The sequence below is a fragment of the Panthera tigris genome, chromosome A2, assembly GCF_018350195.1.
Source record: "Panthera tigris isolate Pti1 chromosome A2, P.tigris_Pti1_mat1.1, whole genome shotgun sequence".
In the NCBI taxonomy this organism is placed as follows: Eukaryota; Metazoa; Chordata; class Mammalia; order Carnivora; family Felidae; genus Panthera; species Panthera tigris.
Window position 1 is genome coordinate 73,325,092 of NC_056661.1, and position 17,295 is coordinate 73,342,386.

At 36.4% G+C, this 17,295-nt stretch overlaps 1 protein-coding gene across 2 annotated transcripts in view; it reads right to left on the reverse strand.

Moving 5' to 3' along the window:
* Nucleotides 1–2,567: 2,567 nt before the first annotated feature.
* Nucleotides 2,568–17,295, reverse strand: part of CDK13 (cyclin dependent kinase 13) — a 122,149-nt gene continuing 107,421 nt past the window's right edge. Inside the window, exons 10-14 of one of the 2 annotated variants that reach the window (XM_042963836.1) lie at nt 15,729–15,845; nt 15,044–15,175; nt 8,818–9,023; nt 6,213–6,485; nt 2,568–5,600 (exon numbers count right to left, since the gene is read on the reverse strand). In XM_042963836.1, coding sequence (XP_042819770.1) covers nt 4,747–5,600; nt 6,213–6,485; nt 8,818–9,023; nt 15,044–15,175; nt 15,729–15,845 — 1,582 coding nt within the window. In that variant the 3' untranslated portion in view covers nt 2,568–4,746. Of the gene's footprint in view, nt 5,601–6,212; nt 6,666–8,817; nt 9,024–15,043; nt 15,176–15,728; nt 15,846–17,295 lie in introns of both variants that reach the window. The other variant, XM_042963831.1, reaches the window with a different exon arrangement.

The window sequence follows — 17,295 nt, forward strand, 5'->3', positions numbered from 1 at the left end:
TTATTAACGGTTATCTTTGGAGGTGTTCCTACATTTTCAAATATGTACCAGTCTAAAAAGGACAAAGTAAGTATTCCGGGTTTTAGGTTTTGTCAATAAAACACGGCACAATGGATAATAAGTGGTCATCTTTTTCAGATTATTTATTAAGATTATTCCTGGAAGTCTGTACTGGATATAAGGAAGAATAAAACAAGGCTAAAAATGGCCTCGAATTCTTATGGCAGTTTATTTACAGACTATTGAATACAGCCTTTATTTATTTATTTTTAAACAAATGGCTTCTATTAAACACATTAGATTTAACAGTTACAAGACTTTACTAAAAGTTCTTGCAAAAAAGTACAACACCTTTACAACAAACTAGCTGTCAAAGAAAACCAAGGGGTGATTCACTTACAGGGCCTCATTTTGAATGCAACTACAACTAGGAATTGTTTTGACGTGATGAAGAGGGTAAGACCCACAAAATTTGTTAGTCTACACAATTTAAAGACAAAGTTCTGTTATGGTCAAAATTTTGTTTTCTCCATCTTCAAGTGGATCCCTTGATAGCTTATTAATTTAATAGCTTTTATTTTTAATTAAATTAAAAGCAGCTTGAGAAATTATCTGGAGAGGCTTTGGTAAATGACAAACCGTTGCTCCCTCATGACACCACTGGAAATTATAAACCCTTGAAAGATTATAAAAACAATGTTTGCAGGCCTGCTAGCATAGACTTTCCTCCTCTAAAGAGAAAACAAATGTAAATGATTCAGTTCACTACCTAATCGTTATTTAAAAACTACTGTTGTTAAAAAGAAACAAACAAAAAACAAACCAAAAAAAACGAGGAGCCTCCTTTTGAAGAACTATCCATCCTGTATAGGCTTCTAATGAAGTTTTTCTAAAGTTTTGTTTTAGTCTATTTCTCTATTTTTTGAGTCATTTTATAAGTTGGCTTTTTAAAACCATTTGTGTTAAGGTAGTTGTTCAGTATTCTAAATTTAATTATTTTACTTCACTGTAACACTGGTAATTTTTTTTTTTTTTTTTTTTTTTTTAAGTTTGAGAGAGTGAGTGTGCACATGCATGAGCAGGGGAGGGGCAAGAGAGAATCCCAAGCAGGCTTCTGTCAGCCTGGCCCCAACATTGGTAACCATTTTAAGTCAATTTTTTTAAAAAGTTAAGTGTTTTCTGCAGAATTTAGATGAGGCTTAGAGGAACTGCCCTGGAAATCCATCTCATTTCTCTTAGGCTGTAAAAGTGAGGGGACAGACCAGATGATTAGAATATTGGAAGGAATGTCCTGTTCAGACTTTAAAAATCTCAAAACCAGTATCCCAGAGGATCAGTAGATTTTCATTCAGAACTTGTATTTCAAGTTTATTTTAACAAAAGGTGGGGGGAGGGACTATGGTGAAAAGTTGTGTAAAATATGATTAAGCTCCTAGCAAACACGGCAAAACTTTGACTCACAAGTTCCAGTGAGAGTAGTTTGGAAGCACTTAACCCATTTACCTTCCACTTTTCTTAAGAAATCCTGATATTTCCTACAAATTGGCCTATTACAAATTGGCCAGATGCAACTTAAAATTTGTTTTCATCATAGAGTTTCCAGTTGTTCTATTTTGTTCCAGAATGTTATTTCTTTATTCAGTTTCCACTTTAAAACTGCACACTCACATGGTCACTTCTTACATTCACTTAAGAGTAATGTAGATACAGCTGAGAGTAGCAAATACTACTAGCTTCTCCAGCCCCTTTTTAAAATCTTATCAGCCCACTGGAAGTGTGACTGAATGCCCTTCACAAGTTAACTGACGTAGCCCAAGGCACTGAATATATATACTCACTGACAGAATGAAGCCCTGAATCACAGCTAAAGCATTATCTTAATTCACATTCCACAAACCATTTTCATCAATAAACCTCTTAAAACAAGTCTTAAAAATTTCATGGGTGACTACAATTCTTCCACAAAGAACAGACTGAAGACTTTTGAGTTGCATGCAGAAAAACTTGCTGCGTCAGGAAATATAAATGGGAATTTCACATGGGAGATAATAAGTTTTCTTCTTTTGGTAGGTCAGTCTTCTATTTTCATCTTCATTTTTTGCAATCTGACTTACCTGATTCTTTCCCCAAAACTTAAGTTAACGTTTTATGGTCCTTAGACTTTACTCAAGAATACTCGTGATTACTGCAATTATAACCTATGTAATTAGTGATTTCCATCCCGGCTCTTTTTATTAATCCGTATTTACTGAAGTATTAAATGGTATGGAAGGATGCATTGAGATTTTTATTACCGTATTTTACCAACTGTTTCATATAATAACATCTATGAATTTGGAAGTATCTGACAATTACTGCATCTGGGCATTGTGTTGTGGTTTAACCGGCAAGATTTTTTCTAAGTGGTGCATAAGATACTGGTATATTTCACAATTAATACTGTCTAAGGGTAATATTATAAGCTGTAGTTCAAATTTCCAATTTCAAGCAACAATTTCCCTGTCCTCCCAGCCACTCTCCCAACATAAATATATAACTGAAATGTTGGAAAAACTATCCAAACACAGTTCAATTTTATATAAAATATTTAATTTTTAAAACACAGGCTATTCATGTCACATAAATATCTTCAATTTTCGGTTAGCTGCTATGGTCAGCAGAATTATCAAGTGTGACTATTAAGAATAACTTAGATACTGTCACTTATAGGAAAGTCTAAAGCGCTAAGACTCACCATATTAAAATTTGAGATAGTTGAATACTGTAGCTATTTTGCTAAATTTGAAGTATTTCTTCACCTCCTGCAATGTAGTTTTAAGTTGTTAGTACTCAAAATTCAAATAAAAGCAAAATAATTTTTCTTCCATTCATTTTTCTCCCCAATAACAAAAAAAAAAATTCCATCAAAAAAATAAAATGATCAACTGACATCAACTCATTTTATAGCAGTAAAATGGTAAAATATCCACTTTAAAATATCTTTGCTGTCACCAAACTGTAATGCTTCCCATATAGTATTTTGAAATGAAGGTTCACAAGTCAGAGGGCATGGGGTTAAAAGACTGACTTTAGAACTGGAGCAAATTTCCATTCTAAAACAGTTCTTCCGATTTACAATTCCAATGAAAAAGTAAGTTACCAGGAGAAAGAACAGTTAAAACAAAATGGTTAATTGGCACAGCTCTCATTTCCAGAGTTTATTTTTCCATTCAGGGATACTGGAAACACTGGTTATTCACCTTTGGTTCCTTTTGAGAATTTATTGTAATTGTACGTGTGCCTGAGCGTGCACGAGAAGTTAGTTAGACTTGACACCATTACAGCTTACATAAGGGTTAGTCCATCCTTCTTTGCTGCTTTTAATAAAAGAGAAAAATGCTAAAATGAACTAAAGTTGCTCTAAGTCTGGCAGAAGTCCTAATAAACCTCACAGAAGGTGAGAGGAAGGAAGAGAAGAGGTTTTCTCTCACTACTTTTTCTTTTTGTTTCAATAAATTCGGTGTAGGCAAAGTTTCTAGTTAACAAACTGAACGGCTTTTTCTTAAAATGGCAATTGCGTAACTTAAAATATGATGTCTGCCTCCCCTCCCCCCATGAACTTTAATAGAATCAGGCAATTCTGTTTATTAAGCCTTGCTTCTGCACTACTGCCCTCCAATTATCCATGGCAAAAGGAAAACAGGGACAATATGGCAGCCTGAAAATGGGTACTCTAAAATTCTCATTTAGCTATTACTTTCAACCACTTAACTGATGTAACTTTTTAGAACTTCTTGGAAGTAACAAGGTACTGACTGGAGTTCTAATCCCTTTCTTTGCTCTCACGCTCCTATCAAGACAAGGTGGTAGTGGAAGGTAACGTAGCCCAAAGACAGGCAGGAAAGAAGAAAGTGTGACAGGCAGAGGGAATGAGTCTAGCGGGAACTGAACAGGCAGCAGTCCCTAAACACTGGAGAGCTCCCTGCCTCTTCAATACAGTATTGATTCCCTTTAGAAGACAAATGGGTGTAAAGGTTAACTGCTTTTTCAGACCTTCAGCTTACCTGTTAAGGCACTTACTTACCCTCCCCACCCCATATTTTTCATATAAAACCCACTATTTCATTTGAATGCATTTTGCTCGGCTATGATAATCTGCAAAATAAAACAAAAATAACGTTGACCATTTTTTTTTTATAAAACTGTTGCATCAAGAGAAAGGTTGTGTTTTATTTTCTGAAGTGAGCACAAAGTACACCTTTCACAATAACACTGGAAGCAGGTGCAAAGACTGACAGTGACCTTTGACTAAAGGTAGCTTTGTAAAAAGAAAAATACCAAATAAATCAGTGCCCTTTCTGATTGTTGTAAAACTGGAGCGGGGGAGGGGTTGGTTGGTTGTTACATAAAAGTTGGTCCAAACTTACAAAAAAAGCACAAATGTGCATAGTTCAGAAGATCTGCAAGAGGGCCATAAAAGACTCTTATGTCCCTAAGATTAGCATCCACGTAAAACTGCAAGAATACAAAATAAAATTGTTAACTAGAATTTGTGAAGATGTACAATCAATAGATCTAGTTTTTAGAACAGCATGAATTTAAGCAAAGGTTTTTTTTTTTTTAACTATTGTATGCAAGACCCTTTTCCACATAAAAATAAAGCTGTTGTTGAATTAATATTATTCAAGTCTCTTGGATTGCTGCCTTAAATTGCAGCTAGAAAAGTCTTTCCAGATAAAAATGATGTGCCTGAGGAAAAACAGATACTCAGTATGGTAACCCTCTGCCTCGACCTCTGCCAGCTGATGTGCTAATGTGTCCCCTGTATCCTTGTGAATATCCAGGTCCTTGGGCAGGAGAAGTCCAGGTCTGTCCATGCATGAGGCCAGGGCCACCCGGGTTTTCCTGTAAGTTACCACCATAGTTATAGTTGTGCATCTTTGCTGGCAAAGGATGAGTACTCTCTGGCCCTGTGGGAGGGTCACTGCTGTTCGCCAGGACTGCGATGGGGCCATGGCTATATTCAAATCTATGGTCCTTGTCTCCACTGAACAACATGGGACCAGTATTGAGGTAAATGTCTCCGTATCCAGCTACTGAACTGGGAAATGACTCGGAAAAGGCAGAAGGCTGAGGTGGACCACCAGAATGAGATGAAGAAGTACTGTAGTTATCCAAAGACTGAATATCTGAGTTTCCAATGAAGCTACGTCGTTCCAATGGTGGAGGAGCAGAGCTACTTCCCAGACCATCATTGCTAACATAAGGAGCGGAAGAGAAAGAAGAGGATCCAAAATTGTCCTTGTAGTCTGATGTGGGCACATAAGTGTCTCCTGCCTGGTAATCCATACCACTTTCTCTTTTGGGATCATCCTGGGGCTGATGCTGAGCGAGCAGCTGTAACAGGGCGGCTTTCACTCCGGCATGAGGGTCAGTTAACGAAGAACTGGTGGTGGGTACGTGCTGGTTTTCTGTCCGATAATCCAGATCTTCTTCGGTGACTGGTGGTGGTTCAGGCGGTTCAGGAGGTCGCTGATCAGGAGGGAGGATACGAGGCCGGTCCGGTTCTGGGGTGAGCTCCAACATCCTCATATCTTGGTGCTGAATGAGGTCATCTTGCCCTAAGTGAAACAAAGCAAAAAGAAAAGGAAAAAAAAAAAAAGAGAGAGAGAGTCAAAAGTGATCATGGAAAACTACGTGTTTCAAAATAGTCAGTTTCCTACAGGTGGTCCTAAAGAACATCACAAGTTCCGGAAGTTCCATTTCCAGCAAATAAAAAAGGAACGAAAGGAAACAGGGATATAAATACTAATATTGCCTGCTACCATTTAGGTCTGTGGTGACTGAAAAATTTAACTGCATCGGACTTTTCCAAGGTATCTCACATCTACCTATTTATTGCCTGAAGAACAAAAGCTACCGTACACACAAAGTTTCTGCCTTGCTCAATCATGTTGTTGTAGTTGGAGTAAATTATTTCTTCCATCAGAGGTTTACATGAGAAAAATCTCTGGCATTCTTAATGAGCTACAGCACACATGGGTAATTTGTCAAAGAATCTACTCCTCCTAGGAGTAAATGGACTCACGAACCAACCTATGACCAGTGACCTAGGAATTTTCAGAACATCTACTCCTAGCAATGCCACCAAACGATACACATCAGAGACCCCCCCCCCCCCATCAAGAAAAACAGTGTGGACACTGTTAGCGGTCTGCTCTCTGCACACTCACCCGATGCCGGAGTGCTAGGTTCTGGAGGTGGCCTGAGTTGTAATGACGCTTCATGTCCCGACCCATTTTCCCTCTCTTCCAGTAGCACGTCTTTCTGCTTGGACTGCTGGGCCTTTATTAACTGAGTCAGCAGAACTGCGAACGCGCTCTGCACGGCCGCCTGGGCAGCATCAGTCTCCACTTTAGGCTGCGCGCTCTGAGAAGAAGGCTGAATTCCTCCCAATGGTTTCGAAGACTCCTGTTGTGGTGTGGATGGGTCTGTCTGTTTTTCACCTGTTGCCAAAATTCCAGCAGGAAGGTTTATTTTATTTAGCTGCTGTTGAGTCTCAGAGTTTACCTTAATGTTCAACACTTGGACAAAATCAGCCATATTAACACTTGTTTTAGACTGTAGTAGGTTTAGTAGAATTGCCAATTCACTGTGGTTTAACTGCTGTCCAGGGCCTGTTTTTACTAAAGACAAAATTTGTATTAATTAGAATTGCCATAATTCACAGCATACCCCGCCCCCCCAAAAATGGCTCTATATTACCCTATTAAAATGTCCATTTGTGGGACAGTGTGTAGGAAACACTGTGAAACAGGAATCTCAGTCTGGTTCTAATTTCATGTACGTACATTTAAGATGTAACTGCACGTAAGTCAAAACAACAACAACAACACACTGCGGCCCGTTCTGAAGAATTCTCTTCAGGGCTCAATAGTTCAAAAGGAAAACCAAGACTACTGCTGGAGCCCCGTACGGTAGGTGTGAGTGGGAGCCGCCAGCTGTGAGCAGGGACTGGAGGCGGCGGTGCCGGGCAGCTACAGTGTCAGGCACTCTTGAAGCATTTGGGATCTTTCATTCCTCGCAACAACCTTGAAGGCACCCTCTATTATTACTCCCAGTTTGTTTGTTTTTAAACTGAAGAAGAAACTGACATCCAGGGACACTAAATAATTTGCCCAAGTTGAGATCAGAACCCAGGTATTCTGATTCCGGAGTCTGAGCTCTTAACTACTCACTAAAATCATCTCTAAAATCATGCTTATTATCTGAGGACCTAACCTGATTTTGCTGTAAATTCAAACTGAGATGTTATGGACTCCTTAATAAAATGTATTTTATTCAAATTACTTTTTTTTTAAGGTAAGTCCCTTAGGGTAAGTTAGGAACTCCTACAGAAGCATGCCTATAATGCTCCTGCAAGATGGTATTAACTCATCACCAAGAAAACAGATGGCGTTGTTTTTCAATTTTCAGTTGAGGCTTGTGACGGTTTACACAGGTTCTCGTGCAAGCTTCTCTGAGCCACACATAACGAGGCTCGAATGTGTATGATACCACAGAAGTTCAGCGACACTACCCTGATAAGCAATTTCTATTATAAGAATGATGAACCAACAGAAGAGAAACTCCAAGAAAATAAAAAACTGATGAGTAATGCTCTCCTTTTATTTTCTCTCTTTATATATATTTTAAGAGACTTTTTATTACTTCTTAATGTTATTTGTAGGTTAACTCAAAACAAACTTTTGCAAGTTCTTCCTGTGACTCGCAGGCATTAAGAAACAAGGAGCCATGTCTGTTTGCTGCATCCTAAGAGCCAGTTTCCCCTCATTTTCCATTTAATTTCTACATCAGCAGAGGCAGGCTCTGTGTGAGCGTGCAAGTATTCTGTAACTATGGTGTCTCCTCTAACAAAAAGGGCATTTTCTTTTAAAATAAGACAGTTGATGATGAAGAAAATGAAGCAGAGAGGATTCATTCCTATTTCACAAAACCAGGATTCTTCTTAACAGGGACAGTTTCAAAAAAAGGAAAACAAAAGATAAAATGAAACTCTGAGCAACAAATAACAATTGTTTTTGGTTTGTAAAGTAATGTACCAGTACTTTAATGCAGTCTGACCAAGGTCAAGTATAAGCTTGCAGATTACATGGGAAAGCATTAATGGTAATCTTTCTCAGCTAATCTACTCTATATTTATATCCAACCACCAAAGCTCAATCTGATCAGCAGATCTGTTTTAATCAACTAACTGATCTTTAAAACTAAATGACAGAATGAGTTTAACAACATTTCTGACAACACTCAAGAGGCCGAATTCTCATGAAGAAGCTTACTCTTATGACAGACTGATCCAGAGGAAGAAATTTAGTAAGTTTCCCCCAGATAGCCTTCTTTATCATACTTCAAGTCATTTCTCGAACAATATGAGATTCTAATTTTTGAGATTCTATAATATAACAGGCCATGTAGTAAGAGTGATCTGAGGACATTATAAACAGAATGAAAGAACTTCTATTATGAATTTTGGCTGTCTTCCTGTATCTTTCTCTGGATTCTTGCCCTAGGGGGAAAAAGGAAATAGAGAAATCTGACCATTCACTAATCATATGTAATTTGATGCTCTTCTGAAGTGCCTCTTACCTTAAGATTGTTTCATATTGTGATGCCAGTAGCAGTGAAATGTCTATACTGGCACAAGCAATTAACAGGGAAATGTCAAGTTTGGTGAGTAAATCTTAATGTTTTAGCCACAAATGCTTTAACACGATAGCAACATAATCACCGCTAGCCACAAAACGAGGGAAGAAAACCAACCCGGGAAGCATTACTGACCAGGTGCTACGTTCGAGTTGCCCTGAGGTTTCAGCTGTGAAGACGGCAGCACGCCCTGCGGTGTGCTGGTCCTGCTGTCATCTAAGCCAAGAGACAAGTCCTTTCTGGGGGCTTTAATTGTTGAAACATCATCAGTCATGCCCATCTGCTTCTGTCTTCTTCGCTTTTTACTCCACAGCTCATGACAATCTTGCCATAAAGGAAGACTGGAAAAAAAAAAGGTATCAAAATTGTTTGTCAGTGTTATTTCTTAATGACAACCAAAACCTGCTAATATTTCCTACACAGCACCAAAGCTGCCACCCCACACCCCTGCCAGTTGATCTTGAAGACTCCATACACATGCTGTGTGAGCCCCTCAACAAAAATCATCCTTGAGGCCCCACCTCTGTCAGGGATTCACTTTTACAAATGGACTGTTTTTCTGTGGCTTCTGAATAATTGACAAATAATCATTTATTAAAACTATGAATGAAGGGGGTGCCTGGGTGGCTCAGTCGGTTATGCATCCGACTTTGGCTCAGGTCATAATCTCGCAGTTCGTGGGTTTGAGCCCCGTGTCGGGCTCTGTGCTGACAGCTTGGAGCCTGAAGCCTGCTTCCAATTCTGTGTCTCACTCTCTCTCTGCCCCTCCCCCGCTCACGCTCTGTCTCTCTCTCTCTATAAAAAATAAAACATTAAAAAAATTTTTAAAAACTATGAATGAAGAACACATGTTCATAAAACTTTGTTACTATTATCCTTGGTGCAGTCTTTTAAAGCCAGTTCTTATCACAGTACACCATACACTGAACAGGACATGGAAAAAAAGGCAAAAAATATGCCATTCGCAGGAAATGGAAACAGGATTAAAGAGTAGTAAAGGCCAGGAGATAACATTTGTGAAAGACTTTCTAGTAAAAGCTTTTTACTTTTTTAATACCCTCTTATTTACTTCCATAATCAAATGCTCTAAAATGAAACTATGCTACAGAGAAGGTTCAAAAATAGGTAGTCCAGGCTAATTACTCATCAATAAAGAGTTCTGAATGCCTAGCAGCTATCAAAATTACCCACAATTCTGAAACAGTTCTACCTTCATTAATGTAATTTCTTAAAACTGACAACACTACAGAGTAACTTTTGCCTAAAGAAAGATGTAAGTGGTTGATTTATAAATGTTTTCTTCTTATCCTAATAAAAATTCCAATGGGAAGTTACTATTATATCTATTTTAAAGATGAGAAAATTGAGGCTTGGAAAGGTTAATAAACTTGCCCAGAATATCTACAAATTCTCTTAAGCAGCCCCAACCTGGTTGATACAGCTACAAGTCTTCAACCTGGGTGTGTTCACCTCTAGGGATGCTTTTGAAGGGGATGCACCTGAAATGGTTTTAAAACAACTGACATAGCTCCGTGTCCTTTCCTACAATTGACTTTGGAGAATGGCCTGCACAGCAAGTTCTTTCACACCTCCTCTTTCACAATTACTCTCATCTCATGTTACAAAATAAAGGCATATGCAACAATATGGTCGAATCTTAGCAATATAATATCAAGTAAAAAAAAGTCATTCCCAAAAGATTACAAACAGCATGACACCCTTTTATAAAATTAAAAACAACTAAAAATTTTAAAATATAACTTTTTATGAGTACATATAGATGGCAACAAAAGTATATACAAAAGAAAACAGGGATGATGGTTACCTCAGGTGGAGGAAGGCAAGGGGATAGGTCGTGGGGCAGGGGGTGGGGAGAGGGTATGATATGACTAACGTAGGTTATTTCCAAGGTTCTAGCTTTTATTTGGTAGGTTCATGGCTGCTTATTAACATCGTTTAAAATAACTAATTAAGTAACTAAAAGAAAAAAAAGAGAGCCATGCATGGACCAATGATGAGTGACACAAGGATTATGATTAAACCAAGTCTATGCACCTGAGGTCCAAAAACAAAACAAAGGCATACCTCTCAGCCATCTTACTATGGTGCATTGCCTCAGCGTGTAAAAACCTCCTGGAGTAACAAACAAAGGTACAATTTGAAATATTGATATTGGGAAGCTTTAAGGCATCATAAACCCGCCAAAGACTTTCCTTTCTGTGTGTGTGTTTATGTATTTTAAGATGTGTGGCCTTAGCCCCTGCTGGGATATTCCGAATTCAGATATACTGCAGTACTCAGAGTGGGGCAACAGGAGTGACTTCACTTCTTCCACCCTGATGCTCTTGCAGGAGAGCCCCGTAACGGGAAAGCAAAGAAATCCACGGGAAAGGGCTTCTGGGCTCCCTCCCACAATTTAAAGCTGAGAGATTCTTTACGGATGATCTCCACGCTCATCTCTAGGAAAGACCAACATTACCCAACCAATAGCTGTAATGTATAGGTTAGTGATGCAGACTCTGGATATACCGGCAATGTTTTCCAGGATGACCACATTTTTATGTGCTTTTTCTGAAGGTTCAAATACCGGCTCAGCCACTTACTTACTGGCTCTCATTAGGCAAGTAACTTGACCTCTGTGCCTCAGTTTCCTTATCTTTAAAAATGAGATTAACAATATAATCTACCTTATGGGGTAGAGGTAATGATATATGTTAACATATGTAAGTGCTGGACAGTGCCCCTCACATAGTAGGCACTGTATTCACGCTTGATACCCATTTATCATCATTCCGTAAGATAGTTTAAAACTACTTTTATCAAATCACTCACATCATGAAATGCTTATTCCAATTACAGTTGATCATATTTTATCTTATAAATTGTTCAGTGCTTTTCACTTGCTGTTGAGAAAAAATAAAATTATAGGCTAGCTGTCACTCTTTCACTTTTTAGCAATATGTTTTTTTCTTTCCATTAAATATGCCAGTAAAGTCTCGACACCACATCTAATATAATTAATGCAGTTGTTTTGTTTTTTTGTTTTAATATCCTATTCTCATTTGATTATTCCTAAAATTAATCACAATATCATTATACTTTCAACCTGAATGCTTTAGTGATGCATCCTGTAATTTATTACTGGATTACAGCCTGTTCACCAAAATGTGTATTAATATGTTTTTTTTTGTTTTTTAATATGCTCATTTTTAATGGAGAAATGCAGTCAGGTGTGTTCTGGTAAAAATTAAGTACATTTAGGTGATGTGTTTGACAATATGGACAGATTCCAATTAGGTTATATGACAGATGTTTTCCATTAATTAAATAGGGTGTATCTACAGTTCCAAGGTTTTCACAAAACCATGCATATTTTTAAAATGTAATAAGAAAAAAGATGTAACAAAAAGATTGGCGAAGTTGTACTGATGTTACATGTTGACACCCTAAACTTTTCCAAGTATACTTACTGGATGAAATAAGTGTTAATAAAAGAAAAAGTACGAAGTATAAGAAATCATTTAATAAGATACTAATGAAGCTTCTTTAGTTTATTTTCTCAAAATTTGAAAAAATAAATAATGAATGACTCTTAAAAATCTTTTCAAGCCATAGGCTTTCCAATTCTTTACTGTCAAGAAAATTAAAACAGAACCTTAAGTCGACATCTGAAAGGTCATTACCATAATTTCTGATGACAGATCACTCTGTGATTTTTGGACATAATATGGAAGGAGTGCAAAGAACTCAGTGATAAAACTATGACAAAAGACCATTTGTTCACAAAGGCTTACTTACAAGGGTACTTATAAAAAGAAAAGAATAAAATTACAATTAATGTGGAACTCTCTCATTCTAGAATGAGTAATATTAATTGATAGATATAAAAAGAAACCACAGTCCTACCTATTTCATTAGGTTGAATTTACAAACAAATTTATTAATTTTTTCTTTCCTTAAAAAAATGTTTTTAATTGGAATATAGTTGCCATATAATTTACCATATAATATTATATTAGTTTCAGGGCTACAACATAGTGAGTCAACAATTTTCTTTCCTTTTTTAAACTGAAATATGTACTAGTAATATTCACAATGACCAACTGATCAAGAAGAAAAAAAGCTTAAAGTCAGAAAAATTTTAAAATTAAATTTCCATTTATATACATATATTTGTTTTAAAGAAGTTCAATACGGTAATCAATAAAATACTTTCAAGCATGAATATGTTACATTAAAAACCTGTGAAATTAATATAAGTTCCAGATTAAAAAAAGGGACACTGTCCAATTGTTGAAGAGTATTCTGTATTTTCTAAATGAATCTTGATGAATATCAAAATGCTAAGATATTTTGATCCCAGTGGGTACATTTACAAGAAGTGAGATAACTGCTCCATTTAAAAGTGTCAACACTTACCATACACTGAAATTTACATCTTTTGCAACTATCTCCACCCTTGATTAAAACAAGTTTAGATGTTAATTAAAAATATGCTCAATATAATTTTTACCAGGATTCTTTCATGTGGGCCACTTGAACCAGGAGATCAACTTAGTATTACCAATAATGGGAGAAGAGTGACCTTACATTCCTCCTGATAGGATAGAGCAGGAAGCACACATCACTACCTAAGTACTATTCTTGACAAAAAAAAAAAAAGTTATTCTAATTTTGATCACAAGAAAGCAATTACAGCCAAAATGTAGAATGTTTTACAAAATAGCTAGCTTGAACTCTTCAAAAATGCCAATGTCATAAAAGCCCTCCCCCAAAGAGCAATTAAAGACTGAAGAGAATTACAACCAAATCCAATGAGTGAGCTTTGAATGAATTCTTCATCAAAAAAACACAAAAAACACAACAAAAACTATAAAGGAAATTACTGGGACAACTGGAGAAATTTAAATATGGATTGCCTACTACATACTGCAATGTTAAATTTCTTATGCTTTATAATGGCACTGTAGTAACAAAGTCCCAGTTCTTATAGCTACATGACAAATCATTTATAAGTATTGTGTCACTTCCACAATACAATATTCAGATATTTCAGGACGAAAACCTTATATATAGTATAAAGCAAATGTTAATAATTATTGAATCTAGGTGAATGACATATAAGTGCTTATTGTACTGTTCTTCATATTTTTCTGCAGAGGTGAAATTTTTCCAAATCAGAAGTTATAAAAGATATACTTTGAAGGGGTACTGGTGCCAAAGTCTCAAGCCTGCTGATATATACTGACAAGCAAAGAACAACAACAACAACAACAAAAACCCCACCATGAAACAATTAATTAAACAGCGAATGATTCAGGTCCTTCAACATGTTAAGTGATAGATCCTTTCTGCCTGTCAAATCATCCCACAATGTCTATTCATATAATTCAATAAAAACCTAATGAAGTTGAACGTGAAGGTCTCAGAAATAAAGTAAGTCCAATCTAAGTGATAAGTGGAAGAGCCAGGATTTGAACTCCAAAGCCCATGTTTGTTCATTCACAATATACTAATTTTATTACATGGAAACATTTTATTATAGGGATAGGCCTGCTTTTGTGACACTCATCATTAAGTTTTTAAATTACTATAAAAATCCCTACAAAAGTTCTAGGTCCTATCAAAAAAGAGAACCAAGTGGACTGCTCTGTCCCCTCCCTTTTTCCCAAAGCAATCCTAGAGAAATTACAGGAGCCACAGGGAAGGAAGGTTCAAGAACCCAGCTATTCTGACTCCCAAACTCTATACATTTTCTCTGCTTCATCCAATAAACTCCTTCTATACAGACTTTTGTTACTAATGCTCTTTTATCCAATGATAAGGATTTTCTATTATATAGTATGCCAGGAATATTTCAGAACTTCTCTTTGCTACTGAACTAACTGGCTGGCTCCACCCTTTACTAGATTTGTATTCTTGGGCAAGTTTCTTAACCTCTTTGAGCCTGCTTCCTCCTCTATATAAAGAGGACAATAATAATACCCACCTGATAGGATTATAAAGATTAATGTAATACATGAAAAATGCTTAGCATAGCACCCAAATTTTTAGCTATAGCAACACCGGGGCTGGCAGAAGTAGTACTAGAATAATATTAGCAGCAGGAATATTTTCCTAGAGTTGAAATCTATTAATAAAATTAGAAAGAGGAAAGCTGCTCTTGCTATTCCTATGGTTAGCAGAACATTAAGCAAGGTTCTAAATTCTAGATGTGCAACTTATGTGTATTACTAGTATTCTATTTCTTTTGACTTATTCTTTTTGACTTAAATAATCATGCAATAGCTTCTGATCATTTTATACAGATGCTACTAAAACTGTCCAGATGGGATCTAATTATTAATAAAGAGCCACTTACTCTGGTGGAGGCATCTTTGAGGGCTCCACGTCCCGAAGGAATTCGCACTGAAGAGCCTGTTCTGCAGTGCAGCGCTTACTAGGATCCAAGGCGAGCATGTAATCAAATAAGTCTAATGCGGCTGCAGGAATACTGGCATGAGAGGATTACAAAAGTCATACATGGTCTTTGACATAAGTTTAATGCTTCTTTAAAATAACATTTTATAACATGTTTGTACTACTTTAGTCCAATAAATTCCAAATTTTCCTTTGAGACATATTTTTACATACTTTTTAACTATCATTCTAAATAATTTGAAATTTGGCAAACAATAGCGTTATTTTATTACTCAATTGGAAATATGCAATTTTAACAATGAAGAACTGAATAGTATAGTTTCCTATAACAAAATAAAAACCTGAACTCAAATAACATGTAAGTTGCTTCATTAAAATTTTAAATGATGCTAAAGTTCCATCACGTAAACTCCAAATCAAACACACAACCCCAAATCACTGAAACCATAATGATAGTGAAATGGTAATTTGCATGTAGCAAAGGGAAAGTCAAAATTAAAGGACATAAGAGAATTGTGATCGGTCTACGTTGGGTCAATAGAGGACAGTGACATTTAGAATTCACAATAACTAAAAAGAAAAAAAAAAATCAATGCAATATGGACATTTAAGCATCCCCTTCTTACAAAACAAATTCTTCTCTTAACTTTCGACGATATTGCTTCTTTGGTTTCATGGTGTTGAAATATGGTAGTTTGATTACATCAGGCCACACTGCAGGACATGGACTCCCACATATACGGCTAAACAACACACAAAAATAAGTACATCAATATAAATTACACAGAAAAAAAATCATACATACGACTGCCACATAAAACCTCAACTCATTATTCAATACATAAAGGTTACATAGAATCTTCATGCAATGTATGAGAAGTTTTAGTCAATATTTTAGTCATCCCAACTTAATTACTTGTGTTAAGATCTCAACTTATTTTCAGTAGCTACTTCTAACACTCCAAACATTCCTGAAAAGAAAACCTTTATATTTGTACAATCAAGTCTGAAAACACTTCAAATATGCTGACCATATTGTGAAGCAAGCTAAAAAATTTATGCCAATAAATTAAGGAGCAAGAACTTAGTATGTCTTTCTCTTATTCTATAGGTACCTGTCATCACCTTCTCATGACTATGATGAAGTCTGTGAGAACACTGGAAACAAACTTCCTACATCCAGGAAGGGAACTGTACTATGTCTGCTGCTGAATTCAGTCAACAGGAGGACCCTTCAAAGTAACATTCTTGAGACATAAAAGTTCTTCAACTTAAGTAGTGCCACTGATTTCAAGGTATTTAGAAATTTTAACTGCTTTAATCTCTGCTTATCTGTATTTTGTAAACCCTATTTTTGTACTAACTAGTAAGTCCTTGTTATGGTAATTTGTAGAAGAAAGGCTATAACATGGATAACCCCAGCTGCTAAATATTTAAACACTGATTTGATAATATATAGATGAAAAATCATTAAATATGCTTACCCTCAGTACACTGAATCTCAAAAATAAATGTGCATTGTACATAAAATCCTCAGCTGGTCTTCATATGTAAAGAGGAAATGTCCAGGCATCACTGACTAAAAGTAACTGTTCTGTACATAATAAATATAAATGCATGCACCAATGTGTATAAACAAGCGATGGCTAAAGTTGCCAGCCATTCTTTAGCTGAGCTGTAGAACGCGGTCTCAGAAACACACAAGAAATAAAGATTTCTTCTTTATGGAAGAAATCGCAGGTCTTTTAAGCTATGCCACTGAAAAGTACATTTTTGTTTCAACATAGTTCAGGATTTTTGTAAACCTAAGCTTTTAAAAAGCTATTAAGGCATTTGTACACTGCCAGTCTCTTTTTCCTTACAACTTCCTCAAAAATACAGTGGCTGTCTCAGAAAACAAGGTCAAACTCAGGAGTATGGTTCTATGATCTGGTTTCAAACTGCCTTCCCAGTCTCATTTCCCAATTCATCCCTCCCCACAGATCAATCACTCTTCCACATTTGTGATATCTCCCCTTGCTAGATTCTAACTAGCAGAATCCTTTTCATTTCTCCAGATTCAGATCAAAAATAATGTATTCAATGAGGTCTTCTGTGTCCCCACAGCTACCGAGAACAGTCACTCTGCTTTCTACTTGCTTCTTTTGACACTATTTCACTGTTTTGTATTTTAGTTTACGTATCTGTTTTTTC